Here is an 18,585-nt window from a genome sequence, read left to right as displayed (position 1 = left end):
CTTGAGAAGACTCCCCTCAGTGTTGCTGTGTTTCCTCTGTAAGGAATGGTCATGGATAATTTAAAGGTAGATTGATCTATTTTAGGAAGAAAGTATTTGTTTCCCTGCTTCCTAGGCTCCTCCACTGACCAAGTTGACAAGATCTTGCTTACAGGTGTGGTAGTTTGTATGTCTGTAGGCTAAAAGACTATATTTAACTTGAAAACACACACTTCCAGTACCTTGTGGGCTTGTCTGCTGTCTCTCCATGAAATCTGAAATCTCTGGAAAACTTAGATTGCAATCCATCTGCATTTTGCCTGTTGTGCCTGTCTATCCAGCCATCCCTATTTCCCCTGTTGGCACTGTATCAATTATACCAGTATTCTTGGAGAAGCTGCTTGAAGGGTCAGAGGTGAATTAGTGCCAACTTCATGGTATTTCATTTGGCAATTTATTCTTCCTTTTTCTTTGTTAAGGTTTAGCACAGGATTAAAAATAAGTCTGCCAGTAAGTTGGTTTTTAAATTACTGTTGCACAATGAAGCCATCCAGCCTGAGCATAAAATACCAGTAATTTGCACTGTCCTTGTGTCTTATAGTTCATGTCAAAGAATTCTCACAGTTATATTATTCAATTCTTGTAATAGAGGAACTTCTTAATGGCATTACTCAAATACAATATTTTAATTAATTCAGCTGTCTTTTCTCATTTATTACTATTTCTTACTTATATTTTGAGACCAACTAAATTGCAGCTATGTGTGAATTTTCCAGGTCTGATTGAATTATCCTTTTTGATATGCAGTAGCACTAGACTTCCACAACTTAGTTTAGGTATCTCAGTCATAGGTAGCATTGTTTCCATGTCTTCCACATCGTTAATGATGAGGGTATTCTGTTAAGTCAGAGTGTGGTGGAAAGAAATTTTCTGTCTTAGAGTGATAGTAAGCTGAGTAAGTCTTCCGTATCTCATTGTTGCATTTTAAAATTATGCTTTGTTATTATTCCATTATTGTCCCAAAGCACTCAGAAATCTATAGCAAGAAATGAGGAGGGGCTCTGAGTAACATGGTCTAGTGGAAGGTATCCCTGCTAATGGCAGGAGGGGTGAAACTAGATGATCTCTAAGGTCCCTTCCAACCCAGACCATTTTATGGTTCTATGAATTATGGCAATTATCATTAATTTTCTTTATGAATGGCATCAGAGAACCTTTATTATTGTTATCAGTAAGTGAAATTTCCATTCTTCTCTACAAATATTTAAAAGAGAAAATGCAGATTTAGAAGTAGAAAAAAATTATACAAAAAAGTTAGGAATAGTCCTTAAGTATTTAAAATTGCTACATATGCCTTCATATGTCATCTGAAGTAAGAAAAAAGTATTAAAAATGAGAATTTTAACTTATAATTTTTTTACTATATGTAAGAAATTGCAAGGAGTTGTAACTAAATCAGTGTTAGAAGTGTTCAGGTTTCAAAATATCACAAATGTTGAATCTGTTGATACAGCCAGCACTTTGTTTTTCATTGTTCTTCATGCAAGTGGTTAGCACAGATGCAACAGATTCTTTGAAACAAGTGGAAATGGTACAGACATTCATGATAATCCAGAGAAATTGATAAACACTTCAGGGTTTTGCTTGTTAAATATTATTGAATAGAGAATGAAGCATCATTTGAGTCTTCAAGAAAACACTGGAGAAAATATTATACCATTAATGTAAGATCAAACGTAATAGAGTCAATTTGCAGATGACTGAGGTGACAAAGATGAAAAAATAAATCAAAGCATCACTCTACAGAATATATCTTCCTTCCAGTTAGATAAGTAGAAGCTATGTTTGGGTGGTTTTTGCACAGCAGAAGGCACAGATGGTATTGAAGTTTAACAGCTGTCTTCCATTAAGAGTTACTGGTAGTGTGGATGAGTGTAGTTAATGTCTAGACAGTGAAAAATCTTTTTTTTTTACCCATGTCTTTGTCCTTACTGTTGCCAAAACTAAAGTATTATGGAATTATAGAAAAACATTGATTGAATGGTGCCTCTGGGAGCCATTTAGTCAAACTCCTACTCAAGCAGAACCAATATACATTGGGTTGCTTACATCCATGGGGGGATTTTTGAGTTTAAAGTGTCTCTAAGCACTGTAGTTACCAAGATCCAAATCAGACTCCAGTCAACTCCCTCAGTACCTTTGCTCACATCCCAGCAAGTCCCATGGAGATGTGTGTGCCCAGTTGGGTTATGTTCTGCCCAGCTCCTTCCTCTACTGTAGATAGTGCTTCACTCCCACAGACTCTGTAAATGGACTCTTGGACTGGGAGGCCTGAGAGCCAAATTTGCCAACAAAACCCAAGACACAAAAGGACCTTGACTACCTTGGCTTTTCCCATGTTCTTTGTCACTAAGTTGTTCCCCACCCCACTGAGCAGCAGACATTCACTTCCTTATTTGTGTTTTGCTGCCAATGGAAGCTTTTTCCTTATCCTTAACATCTTTTGATTATTTCTACTCCAGCTGAACTTTTGCTTTTGTAGTTTCATTGCTCTACACTTGAGCAATGCCTCTGTTCTCCCAGATGACTTGTCACTGCTTCCATCTTCTGGGTGATCGGCTTAATAGTATTTTCAGGTGTCACTTGCTACACACCATTTTCCCTAGTTAGATTACTCATTTAAGTAGTCTGTGTTTAACTTTAGAATGTAGTTACACATTTTGTTGCACTTACATATGAACAAAGAATGAATATGCCAGCTAATTCAGTTTTTCATATCTTTGTATGCGCTGGAAAGATGAAGTGCACTGGTGCACCAGTGCTAGTTTGTGGCTGTGAATACATTGTGTATTAGTCTTGTGGAAACCCCTTCAGTCTCAGCAAAATTTTTGCTGGAATTGTGAAATCCTAGAAGAAGGTAGTGAGAGAGCTGGTAGCACAAGAGAGAAAATAACTACCTGGAGACAGCACTGGGTGGTCTAGCAGCTCTCAGGTGCCTAGAAATTAGAGGCCTTTTCCCCCAGACATCTTTTAGCCATGGCAAGCGCCTTTTGCTTATTTTGAGAAAATAAGTCAGAAAAAAGGGAAGAAAGCCTTCAGATGGGTGAGTTGAACTGAGTGATGAATGCTAGGACTGGCACAGGAGAGGGATGAGAACCGTGTGGCTTGAAGCAGAGGAAAAGAAGAGAGAAGAAACTCCTCAATTCTGCTTTTGTGCTTCAGCTATCCCATTTACTTCAGCAGAATTCCTTGCATAAATGCAGTAAATATTTTGTTAGTTCATACTTAATAACACCGTCAAGCACATCTATAGGTTTGCTTATCTTAGTGACAAAAAAGTCATCCTAGTTAAAGACACTAAAATTTCTATTACAGTATGTTAAAAAAGGAATATTTTATAAGAGAAAATCTTTCTACTACCCTTGTTTAATATGCTGTTCATTTTTATTCATGCTGCTGGGTGTTTCCTAGGGCACATACATCTTCCCATGTAGGTACTTCACATGAGAAGAGAAGATTTCATATTTGGCCAGAATGGAATGATGCAGATATCAATGCAGAAAAATGGGATGGTGGAAAAGCTGGAAAAGAAAAACCTGGAAAAGGTCAAATTGCAGTAAGTTGTGTGACACATATTATTTCTACTTCATTTTTTGTACTTGTGTTTAATAGAGTATATTTCACAACTTAAAAATAATGAGTTACTGATAAATATATTAATTTTCAATCATATATTTTCAATATGTTTAAGTAGTTCCCTACTAAACTACAGTAATAAACCAGAAGTATTGTGCATTGTTTATTTGCTGCTTTTAAAATGAACTGTTACCTTACCTGTGAGCATTAATGTATGTACATTAATGGTTTAAAAAAAATACAACCCCTAAATATATTTTTATAATGTAACTAAAACTGGGGATGTGAGAACAGCTGAACTGTTGTAGGATATCAGAGCATGCTCTTCTCAGGGCACTGCAGCTTCAGTGGACTCAAAAGGTTTGATGCATCTATCTTTATTATAGCAAAAATGGATGTTGAAGTCTTTTCTTTTGTACATTGCAGTTTTTGGATATATGAGACACTGTCTGCAGTTGTGGTATGTAGAGAATGATTTGAGGGAATACTGTCATTTTGTAGAAAGTAAGCACCTGCCAGATGCAGAAAAATTCCTGTTTTTGAACTTTGGAATGAATTAAAATTCTCATGGATTTTTACTCCTTCAAACTGGTTATAATTGCAGGATGTATGTGTCTTTTATGCAGAGTAGTAGTACATTTATTTCTTAAAGAATTTCCTAAACTCAGCATTTTAAATTGAAATTTAAAATGCATTAAATACCATGCTTTATCATCTATTTTATATGCAAATTCTGCATATATTCATATGTTTCTTCTGAATGTCCTTGTGTACTATGTTTATGCTTCTGTATATTTTTCTAGACTATTTTTTGCTTATCCCAAGGTTAAATATGTTATACTCCTGTGGGGCCAAAGTACTGTTTCGAGAGAAGGTATACGTTCTGTACCAAATACTGCCATTAACTTGTCAAGTAAATAATTTTCCTCTGTGTCCTTCTTCTGTCCCATTACCACACTGGGTACCTTTGAGCTGTACTCAACATTTATTGAGCACTAATTTGTTAGGTCTGCCAGACATTATTATGATACATAAATTTAAAAATGACCTGTACCTGAAAACCTTTCTTCTTTTTTAGCACAAGAGGCATTATGAGATGTTTACTGGACTCTTCAGTTCTTCAGCTATAATTTGTGTGAAACATGGCTCCTTTTACATGTTTAAAGGAATTGTATATCAGTCACAGCAGATGAATTTACAGATCTAAAGTATTTAGTAATGTGGTCTCTTTCGATCCAAGCCAGTAGCCATAATTCAACATCATGCAGGCTATTTCAGTTAAAAAAAAAAATAGTAATGGCATCCAGGACCTTTGAGTACACTTCAAACATGAATATAAACAGTCCTGTTTTCTTGTGTGGGAAAAGAAATCAATCTGAAATCATTTCCTTCCTTGTAACACTGAAGGTCTTTTACCAAGCACCCCTACACAATGCCCTCTCTTAGAGCAGTGCACTGTGTTGCTGAGACTGTGCAGGTGACCTTGTCTTTGTCTCTTGTTCCTGTTTCTTCCACGTCCTTCCTGTAGAACTTGTGGTTGAGACTCCTGTCCTTAGAACACGAACCCCTGAGACTTGGCACTTGTCTCTTATGGCCACCTTAAATAAAAAAAAATACTAAACTTGATTTTTTTCAGCCACGTTTAGGTAAACCTACAATATTCTTCTTCAAAGTATTTTTTGCACTAGTAAGCTAAAGAAAGGTGTATCTTTCCAGGTCTGGTGGTTTTTTTTGTATTTCTTTGCGTAGTGTTGTGTCATTCCATTTGCCTCCTTTGGTTTATTTAGTGTTTAAGAGCTAAACTTTCCTGTTACTCCATGAAGTCAGGATTGGATGTCTCTGAAAGCAGAATATAAACTCTGTTAATACAGTTTTGTATGGTTCAGGCTCTAAGGCTTTCTTTAAGCTTTCAGAAAAGAAAAGTCCAAAAGCCCCTAAAATACTCCTCCCCTCCCACCCAACTTATCATTTTTCCTTCAGTTACTGATATAGCTTGTTGCAGATGGATATGTTGAAGGAACTTACACAATAAAACAAGTAAATAAAAAATGTGGGGAAAATATTATTTGAGAGTCTTTGGTTTGTGTTTGGTTTTCATGCTTTTGTGATGTATTTTGGTTTGCCTTCCTTTAATCAGTAAGTACTCAAATTATCATAGCTTTTCCTTCCCAGCAGCTCTTTCTCTTGTTTGGTCTGTAGAAGATAGAGTGCATCATAGACTGTGAAACATACACAAATATAAAACATGCCTAAAGCTGTTTAAAATCCAGGCACAAATAAAGGGCATTAACCATGTAAATGATTCATTTCTCAGCACAACCTGCATCAGAGGCATTGTGCTAGCAAGTAAACAGATGTCAACTATCCTTTTGCCTTCTGTGTACATGGATGAAAAGTATTACTTCAGAAATGCAAGTCTGAAAACTGTATGAGGTTCTCTCTTAATTGGGCTAATTCATGCTGCATAATTATAGTTCTCTTTGGCTACTATGGCAGCGTTAAATGCATGGAGCAAGCTTTCTGTGTGTCTAAATATCGCTTTAGATATTTAATTTTAGCCTTCAATTTAAAAAGCTATAGAAATAAGTGAGTTAGAACAAGGACATAGGAATGACTTGGTAGAAGAGTACCTGACTTGAAAACTTAAGCTTTTTCTGGAGATCTTTCTGAATATGGGAAAAGAAAAAAAATCATTTCATATGGACCTCTTAGAAAGTGCAAATCACATGAAGTTATTTGGACAGTATAGGTAGCTTTTGTGCTGCATCTTCATTTTGGGCTTTTGGCTCTTTTAGTTCAGTTGTGGATACTATTGGTTATTTTTTAGGCTATTTTGCTCCTTAAGTGAATTATCCTGTGAACAATATATTATTTTAAAACTCATGGAAGATAAAATACTCTAATTAATAAAAGTGATCCATTTTTGTTCCTGCATATTTTATGTAGCCTGGATTTGATGATCCTGAAGGGAAAATAAGGTTGCCAGCATCCTTAAAAGTGCATTCATGGAAACGTCCACAAGAGTTTTTAACAAAACAGGTAAGAAACAAGCAAGGTCATGATGAAAAAATACTACTTGCCTAGCTTGTGAAAAGTAGAGTGAAATTAGCAGAGGAAATTAGTTCAACAGGTAAAAGCCACTCGACCACACACAGTCAATCCTGTCCCAGAGAGCAGTGTACACCAGGGGTCAGTGACCCATGTGACAGCTGACCTGTGCTGCACACACAGCTGGGCTCTGGGGCTGGAAACCCTGGGCACTGGCTAAGCTCACACAGCTGATGGTAACAGAGGAGCCTGAAAGTGGCTCCTGCTTCTTACTGCCAATTACATCACCTGCATCTCCTTGACTTTATGAAACCACAGCAGCAACTTCTCCTGTCAACATCCTTTCATTTTACAGCAGAAATGATGAGCAGAGTTGTCTTCTTGTAAGAATATCCTGTCGTAACTCAAATCATATCATAGCTCAACAATACCAAAAGGGATGGGAACTGCACAGAATGCTGCATAGATGAATCAGAGGCCTGCTTGATGCCACACAACATGGGTTTCCCAGTGTCTGAAAGGATATAAGGTTACCTATACTAACCCCTTTCTATTTAGTTAGCTGTAATAATAGCATTCTCAGTGATAAGATACAGAATCTGAGAGGCTTTATTAATGAATTGAGATCACCACAGACCAGCACTTCCTGGTGCAAAGCATCATGGTAGTGTATCCTCCCACATCTGCTTCACTTTTTGACTCCCATGTTCATTTGGTAGGCAACTGGAAGAGAGATGCCTTTCTGTTTTTCTTCATGTTCTGTTTTTCTCATTCAAGAATTACTGTCATGGCAGAAAAATTATTATATGTTCCCACTGATGCTTCCTTTGAGTAGATGTCTGAAAGAAATATTTATTATGAAACCATGAACTAACTTTACCAGAACTACAGTACTTTTTTTCATTTCAACTATCATATTTCTCTGGGCTGCATAGAGTACATATCCATGTCTTTGACAGTACTTGTCTGTAAGGTAACCATGGCATTTTAAAATTATGCATAGCTGTTATTCAGTTTATTTTTAAAATTATTTGCAAAGAAAAAGAGCAGCCTCCCATTTCAAAAGCTATAGTTCTGATACTGTTACTAACCTAAGCTTTTAGGTGTTATGCTTCAGATGAAATATTGAAGTTTTAAAGCACTTGAACCACCCTTCTAACTTTTTCAGGCTTGTCAGTTTTCCTTTTGTCAGCTTGTCAGTTCCATTTTTTATTAACTACACACTAAACAGGTCTAAGTTTAATTTTTAATGGAGGAAGGAGAGAGGGAAGTCAGAGGAGTAATTGACATGACCAAAAGATTGGAAAGGAAATGCTGCCAAAAAGCATAAACTGAGTGGAGGTATCTGAAAGATAAGTGCGAGAGAGCTGGCAGCCCAGAAAGCCATGGAAACATGTATTTGTATTAAAGATAGCTTTTAAAATCTATCTCTAGAGTACTATGAAGAAAGCACTTGTTTTCTTTAGGACCTGATTAAAACTTTGATACTTCTTTTGGTCCAATATGTATTTTGAATCAAGAAGCAATGATTACCAGAAATTTTATATAAAAATTAATGTAAATGTCAAGTGATGAAAGGCTGTTAAGAATAATACACATTGTTACCTGATATATTTGTAACTATAAAAGAAAGCATAAATAAGCATATTTAGTGTGGTAAGCAAAGAATCAAGCAATGAAAACCAGTATGTGATGAGAGATACTTATAGTTCAATAAACTACAATCCCAGCATGTTATTACTTAACTGCTTACAAAAAGGAAATGGGCTGTATAAACAGGTAATAGCTATGAAATCTATGAAATGCAGCCAAAGGTTTGATAAAATCGCAGTTCATACTGACAAGACCACTATTTAACTAATCATGAGGAAATAAATCCCTGTGAACCCTGGGGGGGGACTAAGGAAATTGAAGTATGAGACTGTGTTATGATGACACATTAAATGCAGAACTGCAAATATCTTAAGAAATTGAGGCCATCTCAGTTTACTTATGTGATTATTTAATTCAATACTCTTTATATCTCCTGGTAAAAATAATTATTATTTTTTAAGACTTCTGAACATCTACATTTTAAAAATGTTTTATTAAGATATACCAAAACATCTACAAGATTTGCAAACTGATTGCTTCTAGTTTGCAAATGTGTAATGAATGTTTCTCAGATTTCTAACATTTGCATATCACTGCAGTTAAACACTAATGTTCACTTAATTTTAATCAGATAATTTAGCTATGGACCTAACTAATGTACTTTTTGCTAGGCTCCTGTGGTAGTTCAAGATGAAACTTCATTTGACCTTATTTCAGCGAATGAGCACATATTTTGTAGTGAGGTAGGTGGAAATACATTAACGTCCCTTTTAAAAAAAAAAATATATAATTTTTCTTTTCTCTCTTTAATATTTGAATTTCACTCCAAATACCTATCATGAAGAAATAGGTTGTGACAATTTTTTTAAGTGGAAGAAGAATGATAGGAATCAAGTGGCAAGAAATTATATAAATTTTTATAATTAGTGTTTACCTTTTTTAGAATTTGAAAAATCAATGATGGTAAGAGATTTTCCAAACTTTTCTTTTTTAAATATATGTACAGTCTATGAACTAAGGTAATTACTACTGGATAATATTGTCTGAAGAGAAGAGCAAATAAAGGCTATATTAGAAGGTATTTATATTTTTCATTCAACTTTCCTGAAATCCCAGTGGGCCCACTCGTGTATGCAAATGTCTGTGACACAGACAATCTTTTCCATCTCTCCAAAGCTGAAGGAATTTTTACTGAATTTCTGCAGATCGTGAGAAAATATAAACCAGGTAGAACCAAGGCATCTGAGTGCCTTACTGAATGTAATATTACTTAATAATTTCTATTTCATTCATTACTTCAATGGAAATTCAAAATTTAGCACCAGAGATATACTGGAGGAAACACAACAAAAAAGGTCATGTAAATTTAGAAGTCCACAAAACCACGAATTTATTTTAGGACCAGTTTCTTGCAATGTCCATCCATAGAACCACTGATTAATTTTAGGGCGAGTTTCTTGTAGTAAAAGCTTATTTTCATACCAGTTTGTATAAATCATTGTAACAGTTTGGTAATACTTGTGAAAGTCTGCCATACATCAGAAATCTGTGTGTTATAAAAACGTGCATTAAGCATGATTAGTTCAAGCTGCTATATTAAATCTTAAAAATCACTAAATAATTTAGGGATTTTTTTACTGAGCATAAATAATGAGTATTAAAGGCAATAATGATTTTTAGCAGCTGTCTTTTAATAGCAATTAAACAAGTGACACCTCACAAGTCCTGTAACATAATTTATTTCAAAATCATATTTCCTTATTAGTCTTTGTTAAATGATGAAGAACTTCATTTACATTGTTCCTTTACTTAGTTTCATGAAGTCTTGTGTTATTGTAGATAGATAATGTAATGATTTTAAGAGAAGTTGTAACAGTGAAGTTAATTTTTCCATTAAGCCATAGCCATATTTTTATGTCACTTTTTTATTTACAACAGGATCTGTTTTATTCTTGGTCATTATAATATAACTTGACTTTTTTTTTTCAGAAAGATGTTACTTGAAAAGAATAGTTTTCTAATTTTCTCTTGTTTTAGCTGATGAGATGGATTGTAAGTGAAATTTATGCTGTGTGGAGGATATATAATGGAAATTCCCTAGCTACTGAAACAGCCACACTTCTTTGGAAACCATGGGAACACATTTATGCCTTATGTAAAGCTACCGATGAACACATGCCATTGTACAATAAATTTGGAAAGTATGTATTGAAACTTTATTGGATGGTGAGTAGTTTTTTCCAACAATATATAAATATGATGCAGCTAGCATGACAAACTTTAGTGGTGAGGGGACATATATTTTATTATTGAAAACACATAGATTTGTAGGAGTAGAAATATTGACAAATTGTTAATTCTTGTTAATTAAAACGCCTCTTATATTTAATGTGATGTTTGTACAATTTATAGCTTGATAAAAAATTTTTTTACTTGAAAAATCAATTTTTTGGGTAATTTTGTAGGTTTGATGCAAATGTTTAGTAGAGTCAGACAAGTGGCCCACACCTCTGGTGTACTAGCCTTAAGAATTTTTTTTATTGTTTAAGTAATTCAGTTGGCTGACTTTACAGAGCTATTTGTATCTAAGTGTAGTTAAAGATAATTAGAGACTTCCAGTGTGAGGACCATATTCTGAAGATGTACTGGTTAAACTAAAATATCCCAAGAATTTCTAAAAATAACAGACAATAACTTCTTAACACATTTGGCAGTCAACAGGGAGCACTCAATTGCATATTGAACCTCAAATAAATAATCAGTGATGTAAAAGTTGTCTATGTTGTTTGGGTAATTCTGGTTACATTTCTCTTTTGGAAACAGAAAATGTCACAACACACTAAGATGTATAACTGACCCTATTAAACTTTCGGTTACGCAAACTTGAAAATATTTTTGACACAGTCAGTTGGAAGCAAAAGGTTGAAAGTGACTTTCCCTGTAAGGGGGACACTTACCAGATTTACATGCCTGTGCTTTTCTCATCCCTTGCTCCTGCCTCCACATATGGAATAACTTGTATTCATATAGGCAATCAGTTGCTTGAATTTGAGAAGACAAAAATTGTGTTGTCCAAGTTCCTCAGCAGAGGACATTATACTGTGTGTGAATTTCATGCTGCAGATACTATGTATTCATGTGGTAAAAGACTACATTTTAAAACACCTACAAGAGTTACCAGGGTGCTTTATTTTCTTTGTCATTTTTGTGGGGTTTTTTGTTTGGGCCTTTATGTTTATTCAATTTCTTTTCCTCTTGTTGTACAGCTGTTTTTCACAGAAAGAAAAACAGGGATAAAGAGGGTCAAATATTGAGGGATTAAAGAAAATGTGCAAATGAGGAAAGACAAATATTAGTGGAGAAGGAGGAGAAACAGATTTCACAGGAGAAAGTAGAAAATTAAATTTAAAGGGGGAGAAAGGTGGGAGTATAATGAACTGGTTTCACTAATATTCTGCATTTGAGTCCTGAAGGGGTTGTCGTGCAAGAGATCAAACCTGTGGATAACAATTTTTCACGTAATTGGTACAATATATGAATTCTACCCCACATTCTACTTTCTGTTTGCATTCCTAAGGTTTATTGAATTTGTTTCTGTAGGGTTTTTTTTCCTCACCTTTTTCTATCCATAGACCTGTCCCATGTATTTTTTAAATTTCTTTGATTTCTTTTCCTTTACTTACAAACTTGTGCAGTTCTCCCTATGAAACTTAGGCAATTACTGAAAGAGGAGATGAATATGTGATCATTTCAGTGACTAGGTCCTTCTCAAATTTGGGAAGTCTTGCATATTTTGTTTTGGTTGTCACAAAATCGTTCTTATCCTAAAAAATATTAGCCTCATTTATGCTTTTTGAATATCTTTTCCCTCTGGCCTAAGTTTGTTTTCTTCTGAGATCTATAGAACTCAGAGAGTTAATCAGCTGTCATTTCAGCTTGAATCCATAGTTTAGTTACAAGCAGAGAACAGTAATTTTGCACTCTCTGATGGTATCACTTTAGAGGTTTGGTCACTCTTCATCATTTTGTGGATGAATTAACAGAAGTACTTGCTATTGGCCCACCAATTCTCTGTTATATCTTCATGCTTAGGACAGATACTTCTATTTGGAGAATGGTACACAAGATTATTTTGTGGAATACTAGCTCAGTTTACTAGTGAAATATCTGGTATTGGAGGTATCAGTACTTTGTCCTACCTGTTTTTTTCTTATCCTAAAATACAGATATATTTATTTATTTGTTTGTTTGTTTATTTTTACATTTGATCATTTTGTATAGTGCTCTATAAAATACTATCATGCTTTCCAGGACACTACCTGCAGTCAGCGTCCCCAGGGAGTTTTTGGAAAGCAAGGGGGATGGCTTGTATCTCAAGTATTTTCCAGACTGGGACCTAAAGAGGCGTTTATAAAGCAGCTATCTTAGTTAAGCCTTTTAAAAATCATTATTATAATTTCTCAGGCATCTGTCATGGCAGCTGAAGAAACAGCAATGAATGCATGCACATGATGTACTACACATATGAGATGAAATATATTTGGAAATAGCTGCAATTAGATTAATCTCTGAAATAACTAAGAGCAGCAATAAAATGCTATGTGTACTGTTTTCGTGCTTCTCATGTATTATATGAGAACTTCTTTTAAAGCCATCTGTGATGTAAATCAAATTACAGTAGAATTGAGTTCTTGGGAAAGCATTAAAAATTCTCTTATATACTCTTCACTTTCCACCTAACAGACTGATTTTTTTCTTACTTCTTTCCTCCCCCTTCACCTGTCACAGGGATGCTGGAGAAAGATCATTGTAGATGACACTATGCCTTTCAATGAAGAGGATAATTTATTATTGCCAGCTACAGCCTGCCAAAATGAACTTTGGCCAATGTTGTTGTCCAAAGGTATCATTAAATTGGCAAATACTAGGTATGTTTTGTCATCTCACTTTCGGTTTGTTTTGTGAAGTCACATGGAAATAACAAGAAGTTGATTTAGTATACGTGAGAAATATATTTTACTAAAAATGTTGTAATAACAGTTATACACTTCCAAAATCTGACACTGTAAATCAGTGAAACAAAATCCTCTTTAGCTGCAGAAGGTGCATGGTTTCCATTTTAGATGTGTTTGTCAATTTATGCACAGAAAACTTGCAAAGAAACTGGAGTACTTTGCTTTATTTATTTGACATTTTTCCTTAAAACTTCACATGTAGCTTTCTGTCAAATGGAAGTGTCCATGAAATCTTAATGAAGTTGTAATTGTCAGTCTTGATCAGCATTGACTCAAGCAGTATTGAAAATAGAGTTTTGTGAGCTGCTTTTGATGCCTTTACTACACTTGTGCTGTTGTGTTCAGCAATCTACTTCCCTGGAAATGAATGGAATAGTAGAAGGTGGCCTGTGATGCAGTGATTGACAATTATGGCTGCAGGTTCCTATGAATTGAGCAATGAACATCTAGAGTTTAAATGAATAAGCTTGAGAAAATAATTCAAAACACTCACCTGGGTAGTGAAGCTTCCCGGTTCTGGTCATATCAAGTTGTGTTTGTCAGAAGTGTAATCTAATGTCTGCACAGGCTAGGGAGTTGCCTAGAGCTGCCTGTTAGGAAAGTCTGTTTGCAGGAATGTGATTGAAATACTTCATTTCTCCAGAGCACAAGGGTTAGCCATTCAAGTGCTGGCATCTTTAGCCTTGGTCCTCTCAGGAAACCTCTCTGGAGAGTAGTGGAGTGTCAGTTTGAAAGAGTGAGGTGTGGTAGAGTGGAAGTAGAACCAGCTGGAGCAGAATAACTGGGGAGTTAGAGAAGCTGCTTAAGAAGTTGTAGAATCATAACCCGATTCTAGGGCAAGAGATTTCAAACTCACATCTCCAACACTACACCTGTACGCAAGGATATATAGTATGCTTGCTAACAGTTTGGAAAAAGATGCCATTGTACCAGAGGAAACACTAAAATAATGGACCTAATGCAAAGGCATTGACTTTGTAGGGGAGTAGTCAGCAGTGGTTTCAAAACTCCTAAACTTGCAAGTAATGACTTGTTTTTCATCAGGCTATTTTGCTTATGGTCTGAATTTTACAGAAAGCAATGCAGACTACAGCGTTTACTGTAGTTGTTAACATTATAATTGTAAAATGTCTGCTTTTGTCTAATAGTATACATGAAAATGCAAAAAGAGAGATGGAGGAATTTACAGTTCTACATACATTGACTGGATGGATACCAGAAGTTATTCCTCTCCAGTAAGTTCTTTTATTAAACAATTTACATATTAATTGTTTAATATGTAATTCTATAAGGCATTATGAAAAATAAAGATGAGCCCTAAAAGTCCTTTACCATCAGTTTTGGAAAGTGAATGGTTTAGAATTCAGGCATTTGGGAAATGTACCTTTGAGGAATGGAATTTCCTTGTGTTTTTCTTTGTAGGTCACACAGTCTTACTGTAAAGTAATTTTTCATATGCTGATGTCTATTCTTTATAAAATTAATTTAAATTATATTAAAATGTGTGGTGAAAACAAGGTCAGAGAAATCTATGTTTCATTTAGTATGCAGTTACAAAATATCTGCCAGTAATAATGGCTTTATATCTGAATACACCATAGAAAGTATATGTCATGAATTTGGAAGTTATCAATGTCAGCTAGTATGGTGTTTCACCCTTTAAACTGTAATAGCTGATAGACTTTTAGCTTTAAGCAAAAGAAGTGCTTTAATACCTACAAGAATATTTTTTCTTGTTTCCTGTTTATGTCCATTTTGTATTTTTAAAGAAAGACATTCTGATTTTTTCAGCTTGACATTCTTTTTACTAAATTAATAACCAGGATACAGACACTAAATATATACACTTTTTCTTTTGAATCACATCTTTTTCCCTCTTGATATATACATGCAAATGAATATGTAGATAACAAATAGTTTTGGTTTATATATAATTTACTCAGATATAATTGTTTATTTATAACCATATTTCAATATTAAATAATTTCAGTCAAAGACTATTTTGTTCTATTTTTTTTTGAGTCATTTTTATGTCTCAAGGTATGCTTGCAGTTTAGGTTTTTGATATATTTGTGTCCTACAGTAGTGTGTATGTAGCTCATGGGGTTAAAAATCTGAGTAACCTGAATTTTGTTTCTTTACGTTGTTAGTTTTACAACTGTAACAGCAAAACCAGTATTCACTTTGTGCAAATATAATACGGAATATGAAAATGTGAATACCACAGAGTCTTTGGAATACTAGGATAAGATGATTTTAGCTCATTGTACAATCACTTATTTTATAAAAAAAAAAAAAAGGTTTAATGCAGTTAGCTTCCATTAAACTTATTCATTATAGTGATTGAGATTATTTCTGGAATTACTGAATTTCTGTGTAAAACCGACATGATTGAAACTGTTATATCAAAAAGCTGTTGTATCAGGTTTGAATCAGTGGAAGAGGCATGCAACTATCTCTTCTGAGCATTTAGGAAAGCCCAGTTTGGAAGTACCTTTGAGAAGCTTTTTAATATACAGAACTGGAATCAAGATATTATACTGTGTAGTTGTAAAGTGGTCTGCAAGCTTCTTGGCCACAACTTGTATCTACTAAAAGCTTGAGAAAGGATGCTTTGTTTACATGAATCTCTAATCACCATCTCTTTTTTTTTTTTTTGGTGAGTCTTTCCATAATCTGTCTCAACAAATATTTCTGATACAGAGATACAGAGTTTTTTCTATCTACTAAAATAACCAAGTAGAATTTTTCAAAGTTGTACTGTCAGTTGTGGTATAGTGCTGTCTAAAAGAAAAGCATACTTTCTTTTCTTATAGGAAGTATCACTACCATTGTGTTCTGTCTTAAAGGCCTGAATATTTGGACAAAGTTTGGGGCTTTTTGAAAGAGATTGTGCCAGAATTCAAGTTGCCAGAGAAGGCTCCAGAACTTGAGATTACTCAGTCTGAAACAAAACTTGAAGAGACCAAAGACTCAGAGTTCAAAAGTGAAGCATCTACGAATAAGCTGCCAGATACAACTGAAACAGCCAATAATGTTGGCAAAGGTCTGTAATTTTTGGTAGTGTTATCTTTGTAGGCCAAGCATAAGTAAGGTTAGCATCATCTCTGGTTTTGAATTAGAATGTTTTATATATATTGCCATATAGAGCTCTGAGGGTTTGTTGTTTCACTGAATATGTTGCAAAGATGTAAATTCAAAATACTTTTGTTTTAGCTATAAATGTCATTAGAAGCAGTACTAGTCTTTTATTTTATAAAAATAGGTTTACTTTCTGGCAGAGATTTTTTCAGCTCCATGTCACAGCAATTTCTCTAAAGACTGGTTCCTTGCAGAGAGATAACAATCAGAGAGGTTACATTTTCTCCAAAGGCAACACTGCTCTGACCATCAATAAATTATACATTTCATAATGGATGTTGTAAAATGTGATTACCTACAGAGTTCTGAAAAATACATTGTAACGTCTACCTGCATTGTTATTTATTGCAACTTCTCTTTTATGCTAATCGGTATAGGTAATAATTTTCTTCAAGAGCTGGTAATCCTATTTACATTTAAATAAAAAAACTAGATTTAGAAATTTGTTTGTTCCAGTATATTATTCTTCATTGTTTTTATTTCAGACTGAGTTTTCTTTGTTGCTGCTTTTAACTTGAAGGCATGGGTGCAATTTCACAACATTTCTCATGACTTTGGAACATACAAATCATATGCTAAAATTTCTATTTCTTCCTAGATTTTTCGAAAAATCTCTGGCTTTCTCACTTTGCATCCCAAATACTATGTTCCAATGTCAAAAATGTTATAAAAGTCTTAGAAGTTACCTGGCTGAGTTAGTATTCTCTCTTCTTAGGAAATCCTGCTATAATTTTGATCCATCCATCAGTGTGGTAGATATTTCAGAGTTTAGAATGGTCATGCCACTGGGAACAGCATTGTCATTCATCCAACAGGGTGCTATAAATTTTTCCCCAGAAAACTAAGTGAATTTCATCCTGCCAAAGACTTAAATGTTGTGTTAGCCACTGAAATGGCAAAGAATCAGGGAACCATTGTATCATGACACTCTGTAATCTCCAACTCTGAGGCTAAAAGCTTTTTTCAGATGCTCTGTTGATGTTTGTAAATAATGTTTGGATGACATGAAGCCATCCATGTCACCATGAGAGATAAGGACCTGGGGGTCCTGCCAAGAAGGCATATGGAATCCTGGGACACATTAGGAAAAACATTGACATCAGGTTTACTCAGTCTGCATCTGGAATGCTGTGTCCAGTCCTGGGCTCTTCAGCACATTAGAGATGTGGAGTTCCTGAGTGGGTCTACCAGAGGGCAATGAAGATGATTGGGAAACTGGAGCATCTCTTATGAGGAAAGGCTGAGGAAGCCGGGCCTGTTCAGCTTTGAGAAGAGATGACTGAGAAGGGACCTCATCCATGTGTATAAGTATCTAAAGGTTGGCTTCCAAGAAGATGCAACCAGGCTCTGCTCCATGGTTCTGAGCAATAGCACAAGAGGCAATGGGCAGAAACTGATACGCAGGAAGCTCCACCTGAACATGAGGAAGAACTTCTTTACTGTTCGAGTGACTGAGCAGTGGAACAGATTGCCCAGAGAGGCTATGGAGTCTCCCTCACTGGGAATGGCTTTAAACTGGGGATATTCAAGAACTGTCTGGATACAATCCTGTGCCACGTGCTTTAATATGACCCTGCTGGAGCAGGGAGGTTGGACCAGATGACCCACTGTAGTCCCTTTCAAACTGAACCATTCTGTGATTCTGTGAAGCTGTGTGGTGCATTTGATACAAAGGAAGGAAGGAAGGAATGCTGTCCAGAGGGACCTGGACAAACTTGAGAATTGGGCTTAAGAGAACCTAATGGGGTTCAAAAAGTCCAAGTGCAAGGTGCTGCACCTGGACAGGGACAATCCAAGGCGAAGGACTTGGGGTATCTGGTGGATGAGAAGAAGAACAGGAGCCAACAGTGTGCACTTGCAGCTCAGAAAGACAATTGTATCCTAGGCTGCGTCCAAAGCAGTGTGGCCAGCAGGATGAGGAAGGTGAGTCTCTTCCTCTACTCTTCTCTTGAATCCCTTCTGGAGTGCAGCATCCAGCTCTGGGGTCCTCAGCAAAAGAAAGATGTGGAGCTGTTGGAACAAGTCCAGAGGAGGGTCCCTAAGATGACTAGAAGGGCGGAGAACTTTTTCTATGAAGGCAGGCTGAGAGTTGGGATTGTCCAGCCTAGAGAAGAGCTGGCTTTGGGGACACCCTTGGGGACACATAAAAGGGCCTACCAGAGAACTGGAGAGG

General features: G+C 35.5%; 1 protein-coding gene across 4 annotated transcripts in view; it reads left to right on the top strand.

Moving 5' to 3' along the window:
• Positions 1–18,585, top strand: part of ADGB (androglobin) — a 101,838-nt gene that overhangs the window by 12,232 nt on the left and 71,021 nt on the right. For all 4 annotated transcript variants that reach the window (XM_085055612.1, XM_085055613.1, XM_085055611.1 and 1 more), the window contains exons 2-8: positions 3,451–3,595; positions 6,562–6,654; positions 8,928–8,999; positions 10,294–10,482; positions 13,045–13,184; positions 14,420–14,506; positions 16,121–16,317. In XM_085055612.1, coding sequence (XP_084911738.1) covers positions 3,451–3,595; positions 6,562–6,654; positions 8,928–8,999; positions 10,294–10,482; positions 13,045–13,184; positions 14,420–14,506; positions 16,121–16,317 — 923 coding nt within the window. The remainder of the gene's footprint in view (positions 1–3,450; positions 3,596–6,561; positions 6,655–8,927; positions 9,000–10,293; positions 10,483–13,044; positions 13,185–14,419; positions 14,507–16,120; positions 16,318–18,585) is intronic.

The sequence above is a fragment of the Lichenostomus cassidix genome, chromosome 3, assembly GCF_008360975.1.
Source record: "Lichenostomus cassidix isolate B80296 chromosome 3, HeHo_3.0, whole genome shotgun sequence".
In the NCBI taxonomy this organism is placed as follows: domain Eukaryota; kingdom Metazoa; phylum Chordata; class Aves; order Passeriformes; family Meliphagidae; genus Lichenostomus; species Lichenostomus cassidix.
This window is presented reverse-complemented; position numbering and strand designations above follow the sequence as displayed.